This window comes from Malaya genurostris, chromosome 2, assembly GCF_030247185.1.
Source record: "Malaya genurostris strain Urasoe2022 chromosome 2, Malgen_1.1, whole genome shotgun sequence".
Classification (NCBI taxonomy): domain Eukaryota; kingdom Metazoa; phylum Arthropoda; class Insecta; order Diptera; family Culicidae; genus Malaya; species Malaya genurostris.
The window spans coordinates 7,550,448-7,572,004 of NC_080571.1; the positions used below are offsets into that span (position 1 = coordinate 7,550,448).

The window sequence follows — 21,557 nt, forward strand, 5'->3', positions numbered from 1 at the left end:
CAACATACAGAATGTTGGTGTAGAGATTATTTCATTTCGGTTTTGCATTTTGTCAGTGAAAGAAACTATCAAAATGCTGTACGGGACTCAGTTCTGGCATTCAGATGGGCCAAATTGTGTAATTCTTGACGATATTAAACACTGTTCGGATCATTTTTCTCGAACGCTACGCAGTCAAATAATGGCTTTATTCGCACTCTTTGGTGCGAATTTCTCACTGCGAAAAGCTAATCAAATTATTTTAGATTTACACCAAACTGATGAATTTTATCTCCAATTTGCGAAGAATCAATCTTTAAAGTTCTTTAAATAACATTTGAAGCCATGAAAAGGGCTGATTTTACATAATGTTTCCCATCGTTGTCCACTTTTCGTACTTTTTTGCTCAGTGTCGTTTCGTGACCAAATCTACGGGTTGTGCATTGTCGCATGATATCAGATGTAACTGTTCATTTCAACTCAATTATGAGAAAGGTGTCATGAGTTTTCTTCTTTGATACTCTTTGATACTAAACATTTCAGAAAATTTTAATTTTGAATTATTTGTGAATAGGTCATACAACTGAAAATGTCAATCATAAATTGATGATCATGTTTCCGATGGCATGTAGCAAAAATTATGTTGATACTTTAGATACAACAAGAGATATTCTCGATCAAAAACTTATCACTCTCTCAAATGGTGAATTTTGAAAAGTAGGTCGTATTCACGACAAAAAAAAACAAAATTATGCTAAAATCGTTGTTAAATAGATTTAAAATACTGATAACTTTTCTGAAAGTGTGAAAACATGAGCGACGCTCAGAAAGCGATTGCGCAGGTGATTTTGATTAAACCTTGTTTTTCACATACTTGAAGCCAGAATTGAACTTCTTGTCAGTCTAAACAAGAGCTGGTAAAACAACAAAAAACCAAAATGTAATATCGTTTTCCGATCTCGAAACGTCTGTTTAGCGCATGGACTCATATGGGAAAACATGGAGAAGCTTTAGAATCCTCATTGATTGAAAACGATTCTCTCTGATGAAGCGATGATTTGCGTTTATGCTCGAGTGAAGCGTTCCTGGTTTAGAAACGCTACCGATCCCAGTGCACTGTCAATCATCCGTTTGAAATGAATGTTTGGGATGCTTCCCAGAGCGGCAATTTAGTAAGGATCATGTTATGCTAAATTTTTCATACATAAAAATGATCGATATTTATAATACAAGCCTTAAGAAGTCGGTCGAAAAATGTTTAAACCTAATAACAGGAATTGGGTCCTTCAAAGGGAACAATAACCTTATACATCGAAGTCGCTTTCGTTTCGCCATTTTGATGTATTTCAGCTTTAGTTCATACCCTATGGGGTAGTTCGAACTGTTGACGTAGGACTACACAACTAGTGTCAAAATTACTCCTAACATTTGATTTGAATATACAGCAGTGTTTTTGGTGTTACATATAAGCTTATTTGTGTCTATAACAATTCAATTTTTTTTGGATAATTTTGAACACTCTGAAATCGTATCGTTTAGTTTGTTGGTGATGAAAGATCATCAGCACTTTGCGTTTTCCTCGAATTTGAAGAAACAGTAGAATTTAGTTGCATATGTATCTCGTATCGGCGTATATTATACCTCTGTAAAAGGTCCACTTGCTGATGTACTCAGACACCTTCTCTACGGCAGTATCGAACCGAACAGAGTGCAAGTCGTTTCGATATTGATTCTTGTTTTGTTAGAATGATTTTTCAAATGTGAATGCACACATTGAAGAGCGAAAGTTTTATGAAAACCTATACTGTCATTAGGGTGTAGGGGTTAACCATTACCACGGATTGAAAAACTGGTGAATTGATGCGTAGAAATATTTTCTAGCAGTGGGAGTAATGATATCGAAAAACACTTTAAAATTGGCTGAGCTGTAGATGTTCAAAATCTGATCTCTGTTTGTATGGTTTTATTTGTTCGTATTTCGAATTCGCACCCTTATATAGCAAACAAAGGCGTAACCCTACTTTTCGAAAATGGCTGAACCAATTTTCTCAATTAGATATTTTTGTCATACATCTCGCAATTCTTCAACAATGTATTGATGCCTTGCGTCCTGACCGGAGGTTAAGTACGAGGGAACTGTTTTGTTTGTGTGCTTGCATACGTAACATACCATCCGGATGTCATACACAACTCGAAAGAAACCTGTAAAACCGCATTGAACCATCTGCAGGCTTTCGTAAATTTCAAAATTTTACCTGTGATTGGAAAATTATATGGCTTTAAGGCACTGGTATGCAAAACAAAAAAAAACGTAGTAATTGGAACTAGAACCGAGAATCATTAGAACAAAGAGTATGCCTGTTTATCGACTCAGTCACTAACTGGTAAATGATTCGTATGAGTTTATACAATTGCAAGTAAAAATTACGTTCAAATCAAAAAAATATAATATTTACAGGCAGTGGCGTCTCGTCCTCATGTGCACCTCGTGCACTGCACAACCGATTGAATTGAAGGAATGTACTTGGTCCCCAACCCCAACCAAATTTTTTTTTAATCTTTATTTATTCGACGAAAGCAGATTGAATCACACCAAAATTGCGTGTATTTACACGCATCTCATATACATCAGACATAAAATTTCTAGTATCTGTTGTCGCTGTGTTAGTGTCTTTCTGTGCACATGAGTTACTGCACAGATTCAAGAAGAGAAAGAATTACTCAGCTCAGCTCTGAGATTTGTTTGTTTATTAAAAAATCACATCCGAAAATATATAGTTATCTCATTGTATTGAAAAACACGAGCGAATCTCGATTCCTCAATCTTTAATTTTCACTTACAACGAACTGTTACATCTGCTATCATACCACATAAGCAGTGCACAACTAGTCATTTTTGTCACGAGACGCCACTGTTTACAGGTGACGCAAATCTAGGATAGGTAGGAGAGGCATATCACACTCCTGATTGTAAGTCGGTAATTAATATTTTTTCTCGGTAGCCGGCTGCCCAGATCAACTAATATAACCAGTTAACCATTTTTCGTGGTAATTATATCGTTAAAATAATAAACAATGAAGACGCGCGTGGAGTCTGTTGACCTTTGTCTGGTAGTTTAAAATGGATTGATCTAATCTATAGAATACTTAATACTACGTGTATGTATTATCGGTTAAATAGAGCTTTCGGACAATTGCAATATGTCACTATAATGAACCAGGAATTGAAGGATAATTTGTCAGTCCCAGGTAACGGAGTAGCTACAAGGATGGTCACTCGCGCTCAAGCCGAAACTCAAGGAAAAGTCATTAGTTTCCTAAGATTTCATAATTTTATGGCAAAGCCCAAATATAAGTAACAATTGTTAGCATCATGATTTTTTTATTCAACAAGATAAAAGTAGCAAACAATACCAAATTTTGAATTTGAGGAAGATCTTCAGTCAAAGTATAGAAAGAACTTATTATCCCATACAGGTTCTATATTGAACAATCCATTGGAAATTGGGCCAGCATCTCATGTTTCATCTAACAAATTTTAAGGGTTTAACAACAGTTTTGAATCAATCAGAAAGCTTCAGAACTTTTTTAGATGTTATCAAGAACAGCACAATGAAAGCTCATTTTGAAAAATGAACATAATTTGGATACTTCTGTTGGTTTCATTAAAATTTAGAATGAATATTCAACACACTTGGCAAAGTATCAAGATAACATCGGAAAAATTTTTAATAAAATTATTCAAAATTCTTAGCTTACGAGGCTTCTAAGAATTTTGAATAATTTTATTTAAAAATTTACCGAATATTTTTAAGTTTGCTAATGATTTTCATCTTGAGACAATACTTGTGTTATGCTCATATTCGTGTGAGATTTCAATCGGATTCACAAAATTGGAAAAGTTGTCCTTGAGAGCTGAAACTTGTTTCTGAGGACCAGTATAGAATGTTAGAATATGATTTGATTTGTTCAGTGAATTTATGTTTATTTTGCTTTTAAAGGTCCTCAAGTACAAGTGGTGGAATATACAGGGTTGTTACGGTGGCGCGAATTTCGCGAATTTAGCGCGGTTTTTGCTAAGATTTCGATGCTTCGAATAAAAAAGTTCTTTGCAAATTTTTGAAGCTTGTGAGTTTTATGAAACCCTAAAAAATTAAAGATGGGCGAACGTTTCAGCAATTGGTCGAGCTGGTCGAATTGGTGAATTTTCACCTTGATAAAACCAAAACTTACTAGAAGGCGGTTCTAGAAAATGTTCAGTGGACAAAATTTAGATTTTATGCTCTTCGATCTCGAGTGATACAAATTGCTATTTTAACAGAGCTTTTACTAGGAATTACAAAAACTTTTCGATATATGTGATTGCGTTTTCCCATCCCAATGCAGAAATCGAAAGATTTTCGCACTCAAGGATATTGATGTCTGATGGAAGATATCGTCTCAGTGAAAACACATTCAATAATGCAAAAAACGTAATAAATGATATGCTATTCTTCAATAATATGGTCACAAATTTTGAGTATGATAAAAATCGCATTCTTAAAGCAAAATTTGCACGACAGGCTTACGAAGCGAAGTCTGACAAGAAAAAAAAGAAGAAGTTCTGGGATTCCATCCGTGGTGATAAGAAATTGTTTGTTGGTTCCACTATCCAACATTTTCAATTGTTCTTTGCGTTCTGGAATTTTCCTGAAATATGGAAGAAATCCTATGTGAACAAGGACATAGTATCCAACTACCGTGGAATTGATGCTTTGTGCGCTGTATCGAAGCTGTGTTATAGTTCTGGATTTTATAGCACATAGTTGCTCTGACTACATATCTCAGCGTGAATCCATGCCAAAGCCTTCAACTTCCCCAAATTTAGTAACCTACACTTCTTTCATCATACATTCTTTACAAGCACGACTACAAGTATATTCTAAATACACCGATTTCGCTGTTTCGTTCGACAAAATCAATCATCACATAACGATCTCCAAGTAAAGTAGACTGGGATTAAACGGAGCATTTTTTAATTGGCTATTAAATGATAGTGAAAATAGGAGCCTGTACAACCTCATCATGTGCTGTTACCTCTGGAATTCCTCAAGGAAGTCACCTTGGACCGTTCATATTTCTATTGTATCTCAACGATCTAAATTTTTCGATCAAGTGTATGGAACTATCTTTCGCCGATGACTTTCATATTTCAAAATGGTTTAAATGCCACTAAATGCTCCGTCATTACTTTTTGTACCAAAAAGTCTGTATTCAAGTTCGACTAGAATAGTCCACAAACTGTTCTCGAACGCGCATCGTCTGTTAAAGACCTGGGTGTTCTGGAAACCAAATTAAATTTTGAAGGGCACATAGAGCTTGCAATTGTTACAATTTGACATTCGACGTCGTGATTTTTCATTTTTTTCTTCGGATTCCCTATGTTAGAACTAGTTATGGATATAACGAGCCCATTGCCGCATATTTAAGAAATGTTTCAGTTCTTTCGACTTTCATTTATCACGTAATGTTATCAAGGAATCGTTTCTTATGTTACTGTCTCATTAGATTTAGTTACTATAGACGTACTAGATTTAAGGCAATGTATCATTTGGATGATTTTAAATTAATAGATTAAAATCATCCAAATGATACATTTCCTTAAAAAGATGAGGAGGTTTTATGCCTGCTGGAGAACAAGTTCGACATATACTAATTCCAGTAGGTTTTTCCCTGATTCAAATAAAAGAGCAAAAGGTGAGGAGGAAAAGAAAGACATTCAGAGTAGAATCTGAGAACAGGAGAAGGCTCTATTATAATTGAAACTGAGAGTAAAAAGAGTAAATCAGATCATCCTGATGTGGTCTACCTTAAAATTCTTCTTACCAAGAAGGAAATGCTGGCCGAGCAAGATGTTGAAGCAAAAAAAAATGCTGAAATCTGTTTAACTTCTTTCAATATCACAATTGTAAGCATTTTTATTTTTTATTAATTAACTAAGGACATCGAAAAAGCTGTGGAATAAAAATGCAATCATTTTCATGGGATTTCTCGAAATGACGTGTTGTATGCGGACTTATTTATTGCGTTCATATGACAAACTTATGCAGACTCTTAAATTATATTTAAGTAAATTTTTCAAGTTCTGCGGAAATTATCACCTGCATAAAAATAGTTGTCTAACGCTTCACTCTAACATCGAGAGTTTCAGTTTTCAATTTCGAGCGGATTTAGCGCGTTTTAGTTTTTGATTTCACGCGGATTTCGCGCGTTTTGATTTTTAAATTTTTCGTAACAACCCTGAATATATAACTAGTTGAATTAATCATTGCTTATTTTGCAATCCTGACGTCAGTTTGAGTAATGAAATGTGACATTGATCTTCTAGAACTAGATCAATTGTAGAAGGATTTCTCATATAAAATAAATTAGTTGGGCTATTTGGAAATAAAACAGGCTAAAAATCAGCGGAACTCGCACTTTATAATTGTTTTTCTGACTACTTCACGAGAGATGCTTAGCTTTTAGAATCCTATTTGCAAAAAAAAAATAAGATCGATATCTAGTCCGTTCTTGCAGCTATCATTTGACTTTTTTATTCATCAACACATTGAAATCGTAAACGTGTTGCATTTCAAATATCGAGATAACAACAGATCTTGACGTTCGATTTCAAAATTCAATGTCCGAGAGAGTCGATTTTTTTCCAAAAAAAAATCGAGATGACACTAGGTTAGGTATATTAGAGTTAAGGTATATTTACCAAAATTCTTGAGATTTTTAGTGAAACCGAAGTTTCATTCTTTTGCAAATTGTGGTCAAAATCGGTTTCTAACTAAAATAATAAAAAAATATGTCATGAAATTTGCAAATTTTGACGTGATTTTGTTTGATAAAATTTTTCTAATAATAGAAATTCTCTGAATTTGTGCAAAATTTCTTGAGATTCTTTCAAGGGAGATATATATTTTTTATTAATACATTGTTTCTGATCAAGTTTCGAATATTTTAAGGCAGAAAACTGTAAATGTCATCGTTTTAATTTTTGATTTAGGTACAAACACTTGAAATATTTGTATATTTATAAATTCACCGATATTTTAAGTTTTTTTTGATAGTGTGAAAATGGTAGTTGGGCAAAAATTGTAGCTGTCGCAGCAATCAAATGATTTGTAAAAATATATAGATCATCGCTTTGAGTTTCGAGATATTTACGATCATTGTAAAAATTCTCACCTTTCCTACAGTTTTCATTATAACTTTAGGTAGACAATTTTTCGTTCGTTTCAGTGAATCTTATTTCTGGAAATAGTACCTTTCCAATAGTGAACAAATTTCGAAAAACGGTTGACTAACAACAATGTTATGACTCCGGTATAATTGAAGTTTTTTATATTCTATATGCGCCGTTGGCAAAAGCAAATAGGACATATTGTGCGCGTAAGAAAACCTGGAACGAGAAAAATCTAATTTTTCGATGGTTTTTCTTAATCAATCGTCAGCTATAAAATTTTTGTATCAATCTACGAACTTCATTAAGGCCATCGTCCAAGTACCATGCGCGCGAGTGGTTTTAGGAAATTTTCGATGGAAATTTTGAAAAATTTGACAAAACCAACAACATACAGACCTTTGAAATACTTTTATCTATCTACAGGGTGAAAATGGCTGGAAAATTCGGAGGATTTTCCGAGTCTTATCAAAAATTGCACTGAAAAAATGAGCTTTTTTGTAATTTTTCACAATTATTTGAAGAAATAATTCGATGGAATAAATTTTTTTTTTCAAAAAAACCTTATGCTGGCAACAAGGATCACATTCGAAAACATTTTTGAAAAACCTTTTCACGCTTTTCATGGAAAATCAACGAATTTCATATAACCGATTTCGTGGAAATTTTTGAAATTCGTGGATTTTCTGTGAAAAGCGTGAAAAGGTTTTCCAAAAATGTGTCCGAATGTAATCTTTGTATCCATCATAAGGTTTATTTGAAAAAAAAAAAAAACGATTTATGTCATCGCATTATTTTTCCAGATAATTGTGAAAGATCACAAAAACACTCATTTTTCAGAGCTATTTTTGATAAGACTCGGAAAATCCTCCGAATTTTCCAGCCATTTTCACCCTGTAGATAGATAAAAGTATTTCAAAGGTCTGTATGTTTTTGGTTTTGTCAAATTTTTCAAAATTTCCATCGAAAATTTCCTAAAACCACCCGCGCGCATGGTACTTGGACGATGGCTTTAACTTCGACGGGTGTAAAATTTATTAAGATTTTCGTTGAAAAATAGCTGAGCTATGACAGCTCGAAGTTACCGTTCCAACTTTTTTTAGGTTTGGTATATGGAGTGCTAAAAATAAACTGAACAGAGGCGATTCTTGTCTATTCTAAAAACCGGAAATTTTTAACTCGCAAAACGGGGAAAAACCGGAAAATCGAAATCGGCAATTCACTTGCCACCATGATTATAAGTAACACGCATGTATCACTCCATATATCTGTGACCTTCTTTTTAGAATTTTGGTTTGGCAAGCATTCTGCAGTAGCGGTAAGCGGCGATCGAAGAAAAAAACCAGATTCATCTTAAAAACGTCACACGGTTTTTAAGATTCTAGGATGTTTTGGCATGGCATTGTATCATTATATTTTCGTGTAAACCCACTTTTGTAGAGCTATCGAATCAAAAATGATAATTTTGTGATTTAAGACAGTAATTATCAGAGCTTTCACATTGGATATAGGTCGTCCATATCGTACTATCTTGATATTCTGAAATCGATGACTGATATATAGCTATTCTGTGTTCGTTTTGTGATCCTCGCTTTTGTGAGCGGTTCTCAAATTCTTCCAAAAGTGCCAAAAGATAAATCAGACATTATCACTAGAAATATAATAATTTGGAAGATTGAGAAAGAATCTCACATGTTTTTACAGCTTCCATTTTAATAACCAATTCCAATACGATTGCGAAAGTGCTTTTACATTCCTCACTGGGTGATAAATCGATATGCACGGAGTTACTCCGTTAATCAGACTTTACACCGCCTTTGGATAGCAAATTGTTTTATGTGAAGAGTTATTTCTTTGATTGCGAATTTGCCTTTTCGTAGGCGTGAACGCTCAACACCGCGCTGGTGCCGTTCAATCTTGTAGTAAAAGCGAGACGTACTTTCTTCTGCGCGACTGCTCCTCATCACATAATGTATGGTTATCGTTTTTTCCGTCTCTGAAGAAATTTGCGCCTTTCACGAAGATCCAATGGACCATAGACAATCGGTGGATGGTGTAACAAGTTTTCACTTTTAAACATCGTCCTTCGGTAATGTAGCTCAATCGATTTATGGATATGTTGGATGGAAACTATGTTGCAGTACATATTTACTATGATTATAACCTTTTTTTGTTTTTACTCATATATTTTCAGCTTCCCTCCCAGGCACAGCCACCGCGCACAAGTTGGTGGTCGCTATCCGTCAGAAATGCACACCCGAAGACGTATTGAACGAATTGAAGGATTTACCTAATCCGCGTGAGACCCAAGAGAATGATATGGTCGAGTCAACCTTTAATCCACTAAAGATCGATGTGTTTGTACAGACGTTGCTCAATTTGGGCTCGAAAAGTTTCTCCCACACTTTTGCAGCCATCTCTAAGTTTCATCTTGTGTTCAAAGTGAGTATTTAAAAAAAAGTATTGAAGTAACATATTGAACAATTTTCATTCTAACCAAAACAGTCGCTGGCTGAAACAGAAGAAGCTCAGATCTGCATTCTACATAATGTTTTCGAGTTGTGGGGCGATCACCAACAGATGATGGTGGTAATAATCGACAAACTACTAAAGACACAAATTGTCGAATGTTCAGCTGTCGCAACTTGGGTCTTCTCCAAAGAAATGGTCGGTGAGTTTACCAAGATGTACCTGTGGGAGATTCTACATCTGACTATCAAGAAAATGAACCAACATGTTGCTAAACTAAGTAAGTGAAGCCAAACATCGCGCTTTCGAAATCAGGAAAAGTAATTCACTTCGCTTCAACCATTTCCAGGTAAGGAGCTGAGCGATGCCAAGGACCGACTAGATCGCAATGCCGAGTCCTCATCGAGTGAATCGGAAGAAGATGTTGGAGCTGGTACGATTGCTACTCCACGTCGCCGCAAGAAGCTCGCTGGAGATGATGCCGACAAACCGACGGAGGAACAAGTGGAACGAATGGAGGAGAAATTGGAAGCGGCATACGTTGATCAGAAGCGGCTGTTTTTGATTGTCTTCCAGCGATTCATTATGATCTTGTCAGAACATCTGGTCAAGTGTGACACGGATGGGCGGGAATATGACACCGATTGGTACCGCTGGACGGTTGGTAGACTACAGCAGGTATTCATGCTGGTGAGTATCCGTTTGGAAGAAAATATCAATACACGGAACTAATAATATATACTGCATTATTATTTCAGCACCACGAACAAGTGCAGAAGTACAGTAGTACACTGGAGAGTCTTCTGTTCACATCGGATATTGATCCGCATATACTAGATGTGTTCCATCAGTTCACGGCGCTTAGATCGTAAGAAGGAACTGCCCAATGCTAAGGTACGTAAGTTTGAGGAACCATAGCAGACACTGGCAAATACATTTTACGCTATCACTTGATATGATCGATCCTTGTCCTGCTTCCGGGGACGCCCCATTTGTAGGGGCCAAATGTCATGTTATGTCATTACGGATCGTTGTAATATTGAAGACACGTATTACATTTACACTGGACAAATGCATAGTTTATTTAACTAAAACGGTTTAATTCGAAATAGAAGTGCGAGAAATTCCTGATTGAGGGTTAATACAGAACATATTTATTCACAATGTGTTATATTGGGTCTTAAAAATGAAATGTAGTAAAGTGTGATGTTCATAGTTACTTCCCAAAAGCAAAGTCCACATCATATGAAGAAAAAAAAATGGAACATGTAATAATTCTTGAATGGAAGCTGCAACAGCGTCAATGATAAGTTGATCTACCTCAACTTGTGTCAAAAACTAACTCATATAATAAAATACTAAAAGGAAACTATTTGAACAACAAGAAAAAGACATCCTCTCACCACTAAAACGATTGAGCAGTAGGTTCTCTTTATTTATTTGCTTCAACTTTATTTTGATTTCAATAGTAATTCAGTCCACAAATCAATAACCGAATAATTTTTTTTGACAGCACTCGAATTCCGGAACTTAATCGACTTTTTCGTAATCATACTTTTATTAGATGGGCCGTGTGCCAATGCACAGTGGGGAAAAACGATCAAAAACGCAACTTTGCTCAATAATTTTATAAAAACCTAAGCAAATAGTTTCAAAGTTAGTATTTCTTATGCAAATTTAATCGATTTACGATAGTTAGAAGATCCGCAAAATTCCCTATTATGCCCGTTTTGCTTCAATTCTTCTTTTTTCTGACTTTACTTTGAAAACTAACTGTGAAGCTCTGGAAAAAATTGAATTCGACCAATCGGAGGGTATTCCTGACATGTTCATAAGTTAGATAAATGGATTGTTTTTTATAAGATTGACCGCAAACAACTGTGTTCTGTTTCACCCCCAGTCCTCTTCTTCCATGAATTTACAGAAAAATGCTTCGTGCTACATCGTTTTACCCCATTTCTCCCACAAATATAGTTTTATGTTGAATTCAGATTTACAATCCCGAAGCAGATCCATTATGACCTACCAATATTGGTTCATATTACGTACAAAACATCTGTGATCCAATTACACACAATGGGAATGACAGTACTAGAATGTTTAACCCGTTTTATCCCAATTTATATCAAAATCGTATTTCTGGTTAAACTTTCTTTCGCATACCGAAAGCAGGCTGATTGCGGTTGATGAAAATCAATTGATATTACGAAAAAGGACCAAGAAATGAGATTACAAATGGATGATGTTTTAAAGATCCTCCTCAAAACATAATTGTTAATTTCGTTCCAAATAGAAACATACTTTTATTCCGTTGTTAAACCTGTCGCATATCGAATAAATTAGCATTTGTTAATGCGGCATGTAATGATTGCCTTGTTCAATCAAAAGAAATAGGTATCGTCAAAGCTTTTGACGCTGGTTTCAACGAGGCGATTTTAGTGTTATTGACAAAGAACGCAAAAATCGACCGGATAAGTTTAAAGATTAAAGATTTCAATCATTTTTGAACAAAGATAATAAACACTACAGATAATGCGAAGTAGTTGAATACCACTCGGTAAGTCGTTTCCGATCGCCAGAGAACCATGAGAAAAACTTCAAAAGGTTGGAAAATGGGTTCCACAGAAACTGAACGAACAACAGGTGGAAATGCGAAAAACGCAGGGCAAAATGCTCCTCTTACGCTTCTAAAGAAAAAGTTTCTTACATTGGATTTTACGGGTGGGATCAGAAGGAACTTTATAAATCCGTAAGAATCGGTAATACCGTCAAGAAATGATCTTAAACGCATTAATCGAAAAACGGCCATATTGGGCTCGAATACACGGCAAGGTCATTGTGCAGCATGGCAACGCTCCTGCTCATTCAGCCAAATTTCTAACCAAGCCCAATTTCTACCTATCGTAATCACCAGACCTGATGCCTTCTGATTATCACCTCTTCTCATCGATGAGACACGCACTGACTGAGCAACACTTTTCCAAAAATGTATGAAAATGGCTCGATGAATGGATGAAATCCATGAAAAAAGAATATTTTGAAATGGTATTCTTCATCTGCCTAAGAGATAGTCAAAAATGGGGCCATATCGTGTGAATGGGGTGAATACGGAAGCAATCGAAGTTCTAAATAGTTGATTTCAGTCATAGTTGCGATGCTCGTTTGTACCGCCGCATTGTCATGTAAAAACAATAAAACAAATGCGCAGTAATACTCGCTTTTGATGTAGCCCAGTACAACATAACATTTCCAGAAAACCATCGCCATTACCTTTCTGTCACTTCGGAATATTCGTGACGGTTTCAATCCTGTCCTAATTCTGAACTCTGGCGTGTAACAATGGATCCAGGTTTTACCAACAGATGCTGATCGACGTCGAAAGTATACCAGATTTCGCATCATCATGAACAAACACGATTCCGAAATGCGCTCGTGTTTTTGATTCGGAGTCATCATGAGTCATCAATCAGTCATCCCTTAAGCATGTGTTAGCACCCTCACATTCCGGTTGAACAATACAATTTCATATATTTTTTGACATTGTCCAGTATTTCGAATTGTAATCCGAAGAAAAAAAATCTTTTGACCCGTTTCATACCACTTCTTCTCGTAACTAGCTTTAGAAAAAGTCATTGGTTTTCCGCTAATGATTCCTCTCTCTATTGTAAGAAACTATGCTGAAGAATTAAACGAACTTCGATGTTTTACCTTATTTTATTTGCCTTATCGTAACCCGAACGGTGTACATCTTTGAAATTGGTAATACCTCATATCAGTCGCCTTTTACTGAAACTGAAACAGTTCACTGCACTGAGCAGGAGAAGTTAGTAGTGAAAAGTGACCTCGGAATCACGTTCGTTTGCAGACTATTTACCGGCAGTAACCATCGATGGAAAACTCCGAGAGAGTAGAATCAAAATTAAAAATTTATTGTCCTTTTTTTTTTGAAGGGAAAATAAACTAACTCAGGGTGGCAAGTGACCGGGAAAACCGGGAAAAAGTCGGGAATTTGGTTTTACCGGAAAAACCCGGGAAAGGGAATTTTACTAGTCCTAATCTTAGTAACGATTTTCAGCATCATGATTTTCCTGATACAATAAATGAAAAGACGAGGGCAATTTTGTGTTTGAACTAGGAGTTCGGTACAAGTTTTGAGTGTCCCACACAGGTTCAATGGTGCACAATCAATTGAAAATGGGGTCAACACCTCATGTCTTAACGGTTTTTGTATGTGCTTGACAGCAATATTAAACCAATAAGAGCTCTCTTAGTTGTCATCAATAACAGCACAATGAATGCTCATACTGAAAAAATAAGGATAATTTGGATGCTTCTGCTGGATTTCTGTTAAATTTCGACAAATATTTGAAAAGGTTCCTAGTGCAAATGACAGTTTCTCTTTGTTTATTTTCTCTTTCAATTATTACGACGTATTCCTGTATTTTCCAACATTTTTTTAACAGCAGATCGAAAGTTGATAGTTTCAGTCGTTATTCTCTGTAAAGTGTAATATAGAAGGATTGCCGATAGGACCGTCATAATCGAAAGAAAGAGTAAAGAAAGAGGAACTGTCATTTGCACTTAGGACCTTTTTTAGTGGTTGTCTTCAAATTTTTATTCTTTCAACGTTGGCAACACTTTTATACACATTCTGTCAAATTTTGACGCATATCGTACGATTAATTTTTGTTTGGCGTCTATACAAAGAAGTTGAAAAATTTTCGTGTGGCGATTTTTATAATGGATGAAAATTTAGAACAACGGCTCGCCTTCGAAGCGCCATTCGGTCGATTGTTGTGCGGTTTCGACGTCATATTCATAGATCCACACCTCATCACCAGTTATGATGCATTTGATGAATGTGGGGTCACTATCTGCGTTGGAAATCATCTCTTTGGCCACATCAACACGACGCAGTTTTTGAATGAAACTCAGCTTTTTTGGCACCAGCCGAGAAACAACGCGTTTCAAACCCAAAACATCAGTTAAAATGTGTTCGGCTGATTCATAAGAGATGTCCAACAACACAGCAATCTCTCTAATCGGTACAGAACGATTTTGCAACACGATTTGCTTCACCGATTCAATGTTTTCTTCAGTAACAGATGTTGTTGGGCGGCCAGGGATCTTATCATGTTTCAAGCTTGTACGACCACCTTTGAAGCGTTCATACTACTCGTATGCCTGTGTTTTTCCTAGACACGATTCACCAAAGGCCTTTTCTAACATTTTCAACGTTTCGGAACACTTAAATCCATTTGCAACACAAAATTTGATGCACGCACGTTGTTCTAAATTTTCATCCATTATAAAAATCGTCACACGAAAATTTTTCAACCTCTTTGTATAGACGCCAAACAAAAACTAATCGTACGATATGCGTTAAAATTTGACAGAATGTGTATAAAAGTGTTACCAACGTTGAGAGAATAAAAGTTTACCGATTGGACAAGCGAGGGAATTTTAAAATGAAAATTCCGGTTATTTTTTGATCATAAGGTATATGTTGTTAGCAGTGGCGTCTCGTCCTCATGTGCACCTCGTGCACTGCACAACTGGTCAAATAGGCTCTGTGAGAACTTGTGTGCACACATTCAGGAGAGGCTTCGGTGGCTTATGCCTAGGGCACTTGAAAATAAATTGCTGTCTCAGTTGCAACATCGAAACGATCATACCATATAAGCAGTGCACAACCCGTAAATTTTGTCACGAGACGCCACTGGTTATTAGAAGGAATCGGGTTTGCGGGAGGAGTGTTGTTCTTTAGTTCATTCATTTTTAATTTTTAACCTTATACTTTTTTCCAGACTATACCAGGCTAAAAAAAAGTATTGGAATACACTAGAGATGGTCAATCCGCGAACGGTCCCAAAGAACTAGTTTTCCTCGAAGATTGAGTGAACTGGAGTTCTTTATTGAAGAATGATAGCTCTCTATTCTTCTCAATGGAAATGAAAGTAATCGATTTCTTTGAGTATGTATACAAATAAGTTGCGTCTTTCAGAACTTTTGCTGATTTGAAGAATGATTGTTGAACACATGCGAAAAGCACTCACTATTATTGAATCTGTTTACTACAAAATATAATTTGTTGCTCTCATTTTATTTTCGAAGTAACATACAAAGTTTCAGACTGATCACTTTCATCACCATTGGCCAGACATGTTTCTTGTTTTAATCCTAGTGTTACATCGAAGTTACTGGCTAAATAAAAGACAAAATAAAAATGGAATACATTGGGCTGGATGGCACTGTTAGTTCAGAAGATGAACGTTGGGACAAACTGTGGATGAGATTTTTAATCGTAGTTCCAAGTAGATACCCGAAAAGTACTTATTTCTCAACTCTCGATGTTTTTTTTTTGAACATGGGATTTCAACTTAGAGCTTGAATGAGAGAAATATTTCAAAAAACCTGAACATTGGGCCTATAAATAACGGGAATTTTTAGTCTCGCGCACCGGGAAAATAAATCGGGAAATTGAAATCGCTAATTCACTTGCCACCCTGCTAACTACATCTCAGCTTTATTTCAATGCATAAAAACAATCCCCTTCCAAAATTTTCTCTATAGTAAAATAAATTAGCAAACAGAATTTTTTCAATTTTGTAGATTTTTTTTTTATTGATTTTAAACTCATTTTTCTTTATTGAATTATACATTGTAGTAATTGGTTATACTTTTGTTGTTCAATCAAATTGATTTGTTTTATATGGAATTAGCAGTTTTTCTTTGTAGAATAATATGTAGTTTTATTAATTCCCATTTTTGAAACATGGATGATCATACACATGCTAGACATACATTGCAGAATGGTGCGTGGCATTGATTCACATTTGCTTTGTAGGGTTCTGATCGGTTCTTGTTTTCTGTGCTCTTGAATTGATTTTGGCGTTTTCAAATATGCCTTATACAGGGTGAGTGCTTTATTTATATTTTCGAATGAACCCGTGCTGTTTGAATTATTTGAACAGAAATCTCACTGGTATTTTGTGTTTGTGAAATCGGTTTTGTCATGACTCATCTGCCTCGAGATTTAGTAAGGTGTTTAATACCAACATAGGGAATCCGCGCGGGGAATGCAATACGTTTCGATTTTATCAACTAGATGCGGGGTTTAAGGAATTCTGAACTGACGAAACATTCAATCAACTGACTAGATGAAGCTAAAATAGTTTTTATTTGATTTTTTTTACTGCCATAATCATAATACAGTTTACATTTTATCAGTATTAATTTCATTTTTGTTTTAGTACATTCAATGTGTCTTTCTATGTATGTGTGTGTGTGTGTATTTTTTATTTCTTTTACTTCAAAAAAGTTGCTTATAACTTTGTTTAATCTAATATCATTTTCGCTTTAGTCTTCTCTCCTAGTCCATTTCTCGAACCAAACAATAAATAAACTTATTGCATACATGCCTGCAATCTAGGAAAAACTGCTATATTTTATATATTTCGCGTACTATAAAATGATTTACAACCAAACATTAAGAAAAGAGACGAAATCCGATAAGTCTTTCATTATGCAGCATTCATTTTAAGCCATATTTTTACTGTTAATCTCCTTTGTTTTCCTATTCATCACATTTCTTCATTTCTGTATTATGCGACACTGTCTGCCGTAGGGTTTTTGATATTTTTTTCCTAGAAAAGGCATTTCCGGCATTTTGCTAGCACCTGACTTAGCAAGTACTGTGTGTTTTTTTTCCTATTACTGGTGTCCATTTACTCGGTCGGTTTAAGCAATGTACGAGACTCGATAATTTTGATTACATCTACAGTGCTTATTTCGCTATAAGCGTGTTGACACTGCTCACGTTCAACCTTAACAAAACAAGAAAAGGCGTAGCCAAAAGCTTCTCTACAGTTCATCATCCTGGATGATCCAAACACAAATTGTTGTATTGTTTACTCAGATTTAAACGAAATAAATACTTTGTTTCCTGTTTCTAGATTTATGCCGTTTTACCACCATTGAATCTTTATAACTCATTTTGCGTTCGATTTTTCGCTGTTCGTATTTTTTGTTCGTGTCTGCTGCTCAATAGTGGTCGTCATCGCGCTACTGTAAAAGCTTAAAATCGTGTATAAAAAATTGTCAAATGTCTTTCAACAATCACTTTTCTGTCCCAGTTTTCGCTGACATTTTGTTGTTTATTTTTTTTTGTTGCTTTTATACTGAATTTGTCTTAATAATTAACACTTGTATTAGTAATAGCAGGCGTAAACATCACTAATATTTTTTAGCTTCTAAGATTCTTGTTTTAGTAGCAATCAACTGCGTGTGGTTGTGTAATATTTGATCAAGGATAACATTGTTCTGTTACTCTAAGAAACATTTTTTTATTACTTGCATTGAAGTATGTTATTACCAGATCGAACCAATGCTAAATAGTCGAACTCTAAATTATAATGGTCAAAAAACAAACAGGAAATACAAGCAAAGCCTCAATTGAAGGTCTCGCATAATTTTTTATGGACATTCGCTTGTTTTCTAGCAATGATGTCTTACTACTTTACAGGGAATTCAGTTGTTTTTTGGTTTCTTAGCCCGCTTATTCCGGTAAAATTATTATATTTTTCACTGCGTAAATACATATCTTTGTTTTGAAGATTGTTTCGTACCGTAACATGACCCTAATGAAAGATGCAAGGTAAGGAAGTTTATTTTTTTTTGTTTCAGAACAATGAGAAACGATCCAAAGAAAATATTTATTTGTTTATATAATAGGGCTTTTTTTTGTAGTTGCTTTATCATAATATTTTTTTATTAGCAGATAGTAAAGAGTCCTTTGTAATAAACAACTGTTCAACTTCCAAGGTTCCAGTCTAACCGTTGCCGCAGTCCGCGCTCCTGTTTTCCGAAGGACTGCTCCATCTCGAACATTTTGTAAGAATATTCAGTGTATATAAAAATATACGAGTCCTCATTCTATCGTGCGTCTTGTCATTAATCGGGCCAACGAGTCAATAGATTCAACAATCGTAAATATATATTTTGTTTATTATATTCCGTGTAATAGTTTAATAAGAATGTTCTTCGTGATTAAAACCAATCATTGACCGCTTGAGAAAAAATGGCAGAAGACTAGTGCAAAATTAATCTCTCGCGACGAGCAGCAAGATTTGCGATTTAAATTTTCTTTTATTCATTTTGAATAAGCCTGCTATTTGTTTGCTAATAATTGCTATATTGATTGTTGTAAAAATTCCTCCAAAATGGCGTCGGTTTCGGGGGTCACACATGTGAAAACGTTAAAGTGCTCTCTAAAATATGGCGTGTGGTTGTGAGTTTCTTCTGTGTGTATGTGTACTTGATAAATACTTTAGACGGAAGTTACCTGAAATCTCGCTGCTCAACGCTGAATTTTTCCATGGAATACGGTCGAATGATGGTTCTGTGTGCGAGACCAGTTTTTGCATTCATTTAACGTACTGATTTGTGAAAAGAACATGACCGGTAAACACGTTCCTCACGCAAGACAACAGCTACGGCCACGTGGTATCTAAGTAGGCCTTAGAAAGAAACTTGAATTGGGTAATTAACGCGAACGAATTGGAATGTTGGAACTCGTGTTTACCGACTCAATTAGGAAATCTGAGAAATGTTTTAATTCGTTTTACACTGTGGCTAACAATTTTTTCCCTAAAAACAATATCACAACACTATCTACCTTGCTCTAGCGTCTGAGGGAGAACCAAATTAATCGGTAGTAAATACTAAAATTCTTGATTTCGCATCTATAGGTACTGGTATGAATTATATCCTAAATGTCTCCTGTTTGTAGTAGCAGTACTCTAACAGTACTGTTGCTGTGGTAGTAGTAGAAGTAGTAGTAGTAGTAGTAGCAGTTGTAACGTCTTTCATTCGGTCGACTAGTTGGATGTGTTTGGCTTGTCTTTGTTTGCTTCAAGACTCGAGTTGCAATCATGCTCAGAGATGATATTCCATTGTTTTCGATTCGTCTTTTTTAGAGAATTTCTCTCTATCAATTGTCGGATTCTTAGAGTGATCATTAAGCTCATTTTCATTGTCTTCTCCTAGGTGATTTGCTTGTTTAGGCTAGTTGTAATTACTAAACTAACTATCGGTTATTTGTTAATAGTATATGTTTCTGTATACTGAACATAAATAAAAATATGTTGGGTTGATAAACATATAGTTTCATGCATAGAAAAAATCTAAATCTCTCCTTCCAGCTACCAGAAGGAGAAACTTAGTCACTATTTGCAAGAGATCCTAAGGATTCCTATCGATTGGGAACGAAAATACTACAATTTATGTTCATTGCCCTGCAGGTGTTTTCCGGTCAATGTGGCCTTTTGACCAATGTTGTATTTAGGGCAACTTTACTTCGCTTGTCTCCACCGCTACAGTTACTACGGGAACGGACGCCACGGTGGTGCTACGCGAAGATGATGCCGACTGGGACTGGGTGTGGACTGTGTGGATGTCATTCGAGAAAGCTACAAAGATCCCCGTCGCCTAGAACTCCAGTCGATAGGCCGAACATGACGTTTCATGATCCTGTAGGTTGATCGTGCAGCGTGCGGCCGACGGTGAGAGGTCGATATGGTACTTCGCTAGTAGATCCTCGTTCTCCGAAACCCAGTAGCCGAGCACGTCGGTGTCATAAGTTGGAATGATAGTTACCTCTGCAAGTAGAAAACAATCCTTGGTTAATGTAGAGGTTCATTTTCTGGCGCGTAACCATTTCCCTAACATTCATTGATATATTTCTCCAGATTATTGAATCATTGTACAAACAAAATCTTGAATAACATAATAGAAATAGAACATCAAAAGAAAACTTATTGCTTATTGAGTTATCGACTGAAGTTGGAGATCTACGTTTCATAGTGAATGTAATTAAGAGATACGGACAACCATTGAAGTAAGTACGAAAAGAAGCATTTAACTCTTTACATTCGTGGATACAAATTAAATGACACGTGACTCTGATATTTGCCATTGCTTTTCATTATTTTCCTGATGGAATTAGGAACAGATAACCAAAACCTGTTTTTATCCGCCTAGTGGTGTAATGATGCCTTTCTCATAGTACTTATATTTCCAAAAATATTACTAGAAGATACTGTGATGACATTTTTTTTGGTCCCTAATAAAATAAGAAACTTTTCTTTGTGTATTAACTAACATAAACTTTTCGATTTGTGTTTGTCAAGTTAATAAGAATTTTTCTTTATTTTGCATCGTCCAACTAAATGATTAAACCCACTTTAACCTATAGTACTTGAACCGGAAGTAGGATCCGTATGAAATTAAACAGCAGCCTATGAGACTATAGGAACTTTCGTTTGAGCCTGTTTGTGAAAATCGATCAAATCATCTCTGAGAAAATTGAGTGAGTCTCGTTCTAAACTTTTTGGCCACTATTTCCGATACTTCTGGAACCGGGAACTTGGAACCATTTTAACCGAAGTCGGTTCGTTTCAGTAAGTGAATCAGTTTTAAGCCAAATCTAGAAGACTTTTAACCTTTTTACATCGTCGCTCCAAATGACTATGGGGAGCTATGGGACTATGAGATTTTTTATTTTATGAGTGACATTATTTGACACATACTCACACACATACACACTCAGACACAGTCATTGCTCAGCTCGAAGAACTCTGTCGAATGACATATAACACTTAGCCCTCTGTACCAATTTTCCTATGTCAATTTTCAAGTGATTGCTTGAGAATCGCTTTCTATATGAGAAAGGTAATAAGTGTACTTGTAATACCACTAACAAGTAGGTACAAATTTAATAACAGAATTAGAAATTTACAGTTTTTTCATCAGAAAAAAACAAATTTTATTTTGGCAACCCTGCACGCTATACGAAATCGAACAAAGCACGCTGCGAACGGAGCAAAGCCGCACGTACCGT

At 35.6% G+C, this 21,557-nt stretch overlaps 2 protein-coding genes across 3 annotated transcripts in view; one reads left to right on the forward strand and one right to left on the reverse strand.

Annotated features, from left to right (window-relative positions):
* LOC131427620 (nuclear cap-binding protein subunit 1) overlaps window positions 1-21,557 on the forward strand; it is a 318,774-nt gene that overhangs the window by 50,880 nt on the left and 246,337 nt on the right. Inside the window, exons 4-7 of one of the 2 annotated variants that reach the window (XR_009229295.1) lie at window positions 9,384-9,631; window positions 9,695-9,938; window positions 10,008-10,348; window positions 10,417-10,552. Coding sequence is in view for 1 of the 2 variants with exons in the window: in XM_058590990.1 (XP_058446973.1) it covers window positions 9,384-9,631; window positions 9,695-9,938; window positions 10,008-10,348; window positions 10,417-10,530 (947 nt within the window). In the remaining variant the exon portion in view is untranslated. Of the gene's footprint in view, window positions 1-9,383; window positions 9,632-9,694; window positions 9,939-10,007; window positions 10,349-10,416; window positions 10,760-21,557 lie in introns of those variants that run through there. The other variant, XM_058590990.1, reaches the window with a different exon arrangement.
* The window catches only part of LOC131427618 (microtubule-associated protein futsch), a 172,985-nt gene continuing 168,368 nt past the window's right edge, over window positions 16,941-21,557 (reverse strand). Inside the window, exon 6 of the mRNA XM_058590987.1 lies at window positions 16,941-20,316. Within this exon, the coding sequence (XP_058446970.1) occupies window positions 20,147-20,316 (170 nt within the window). The 3' untranslated portion in view covers window positions 16,941-20,146. The remainder of the gene's footprint in view (window positions 20,317-21,557) is intronic.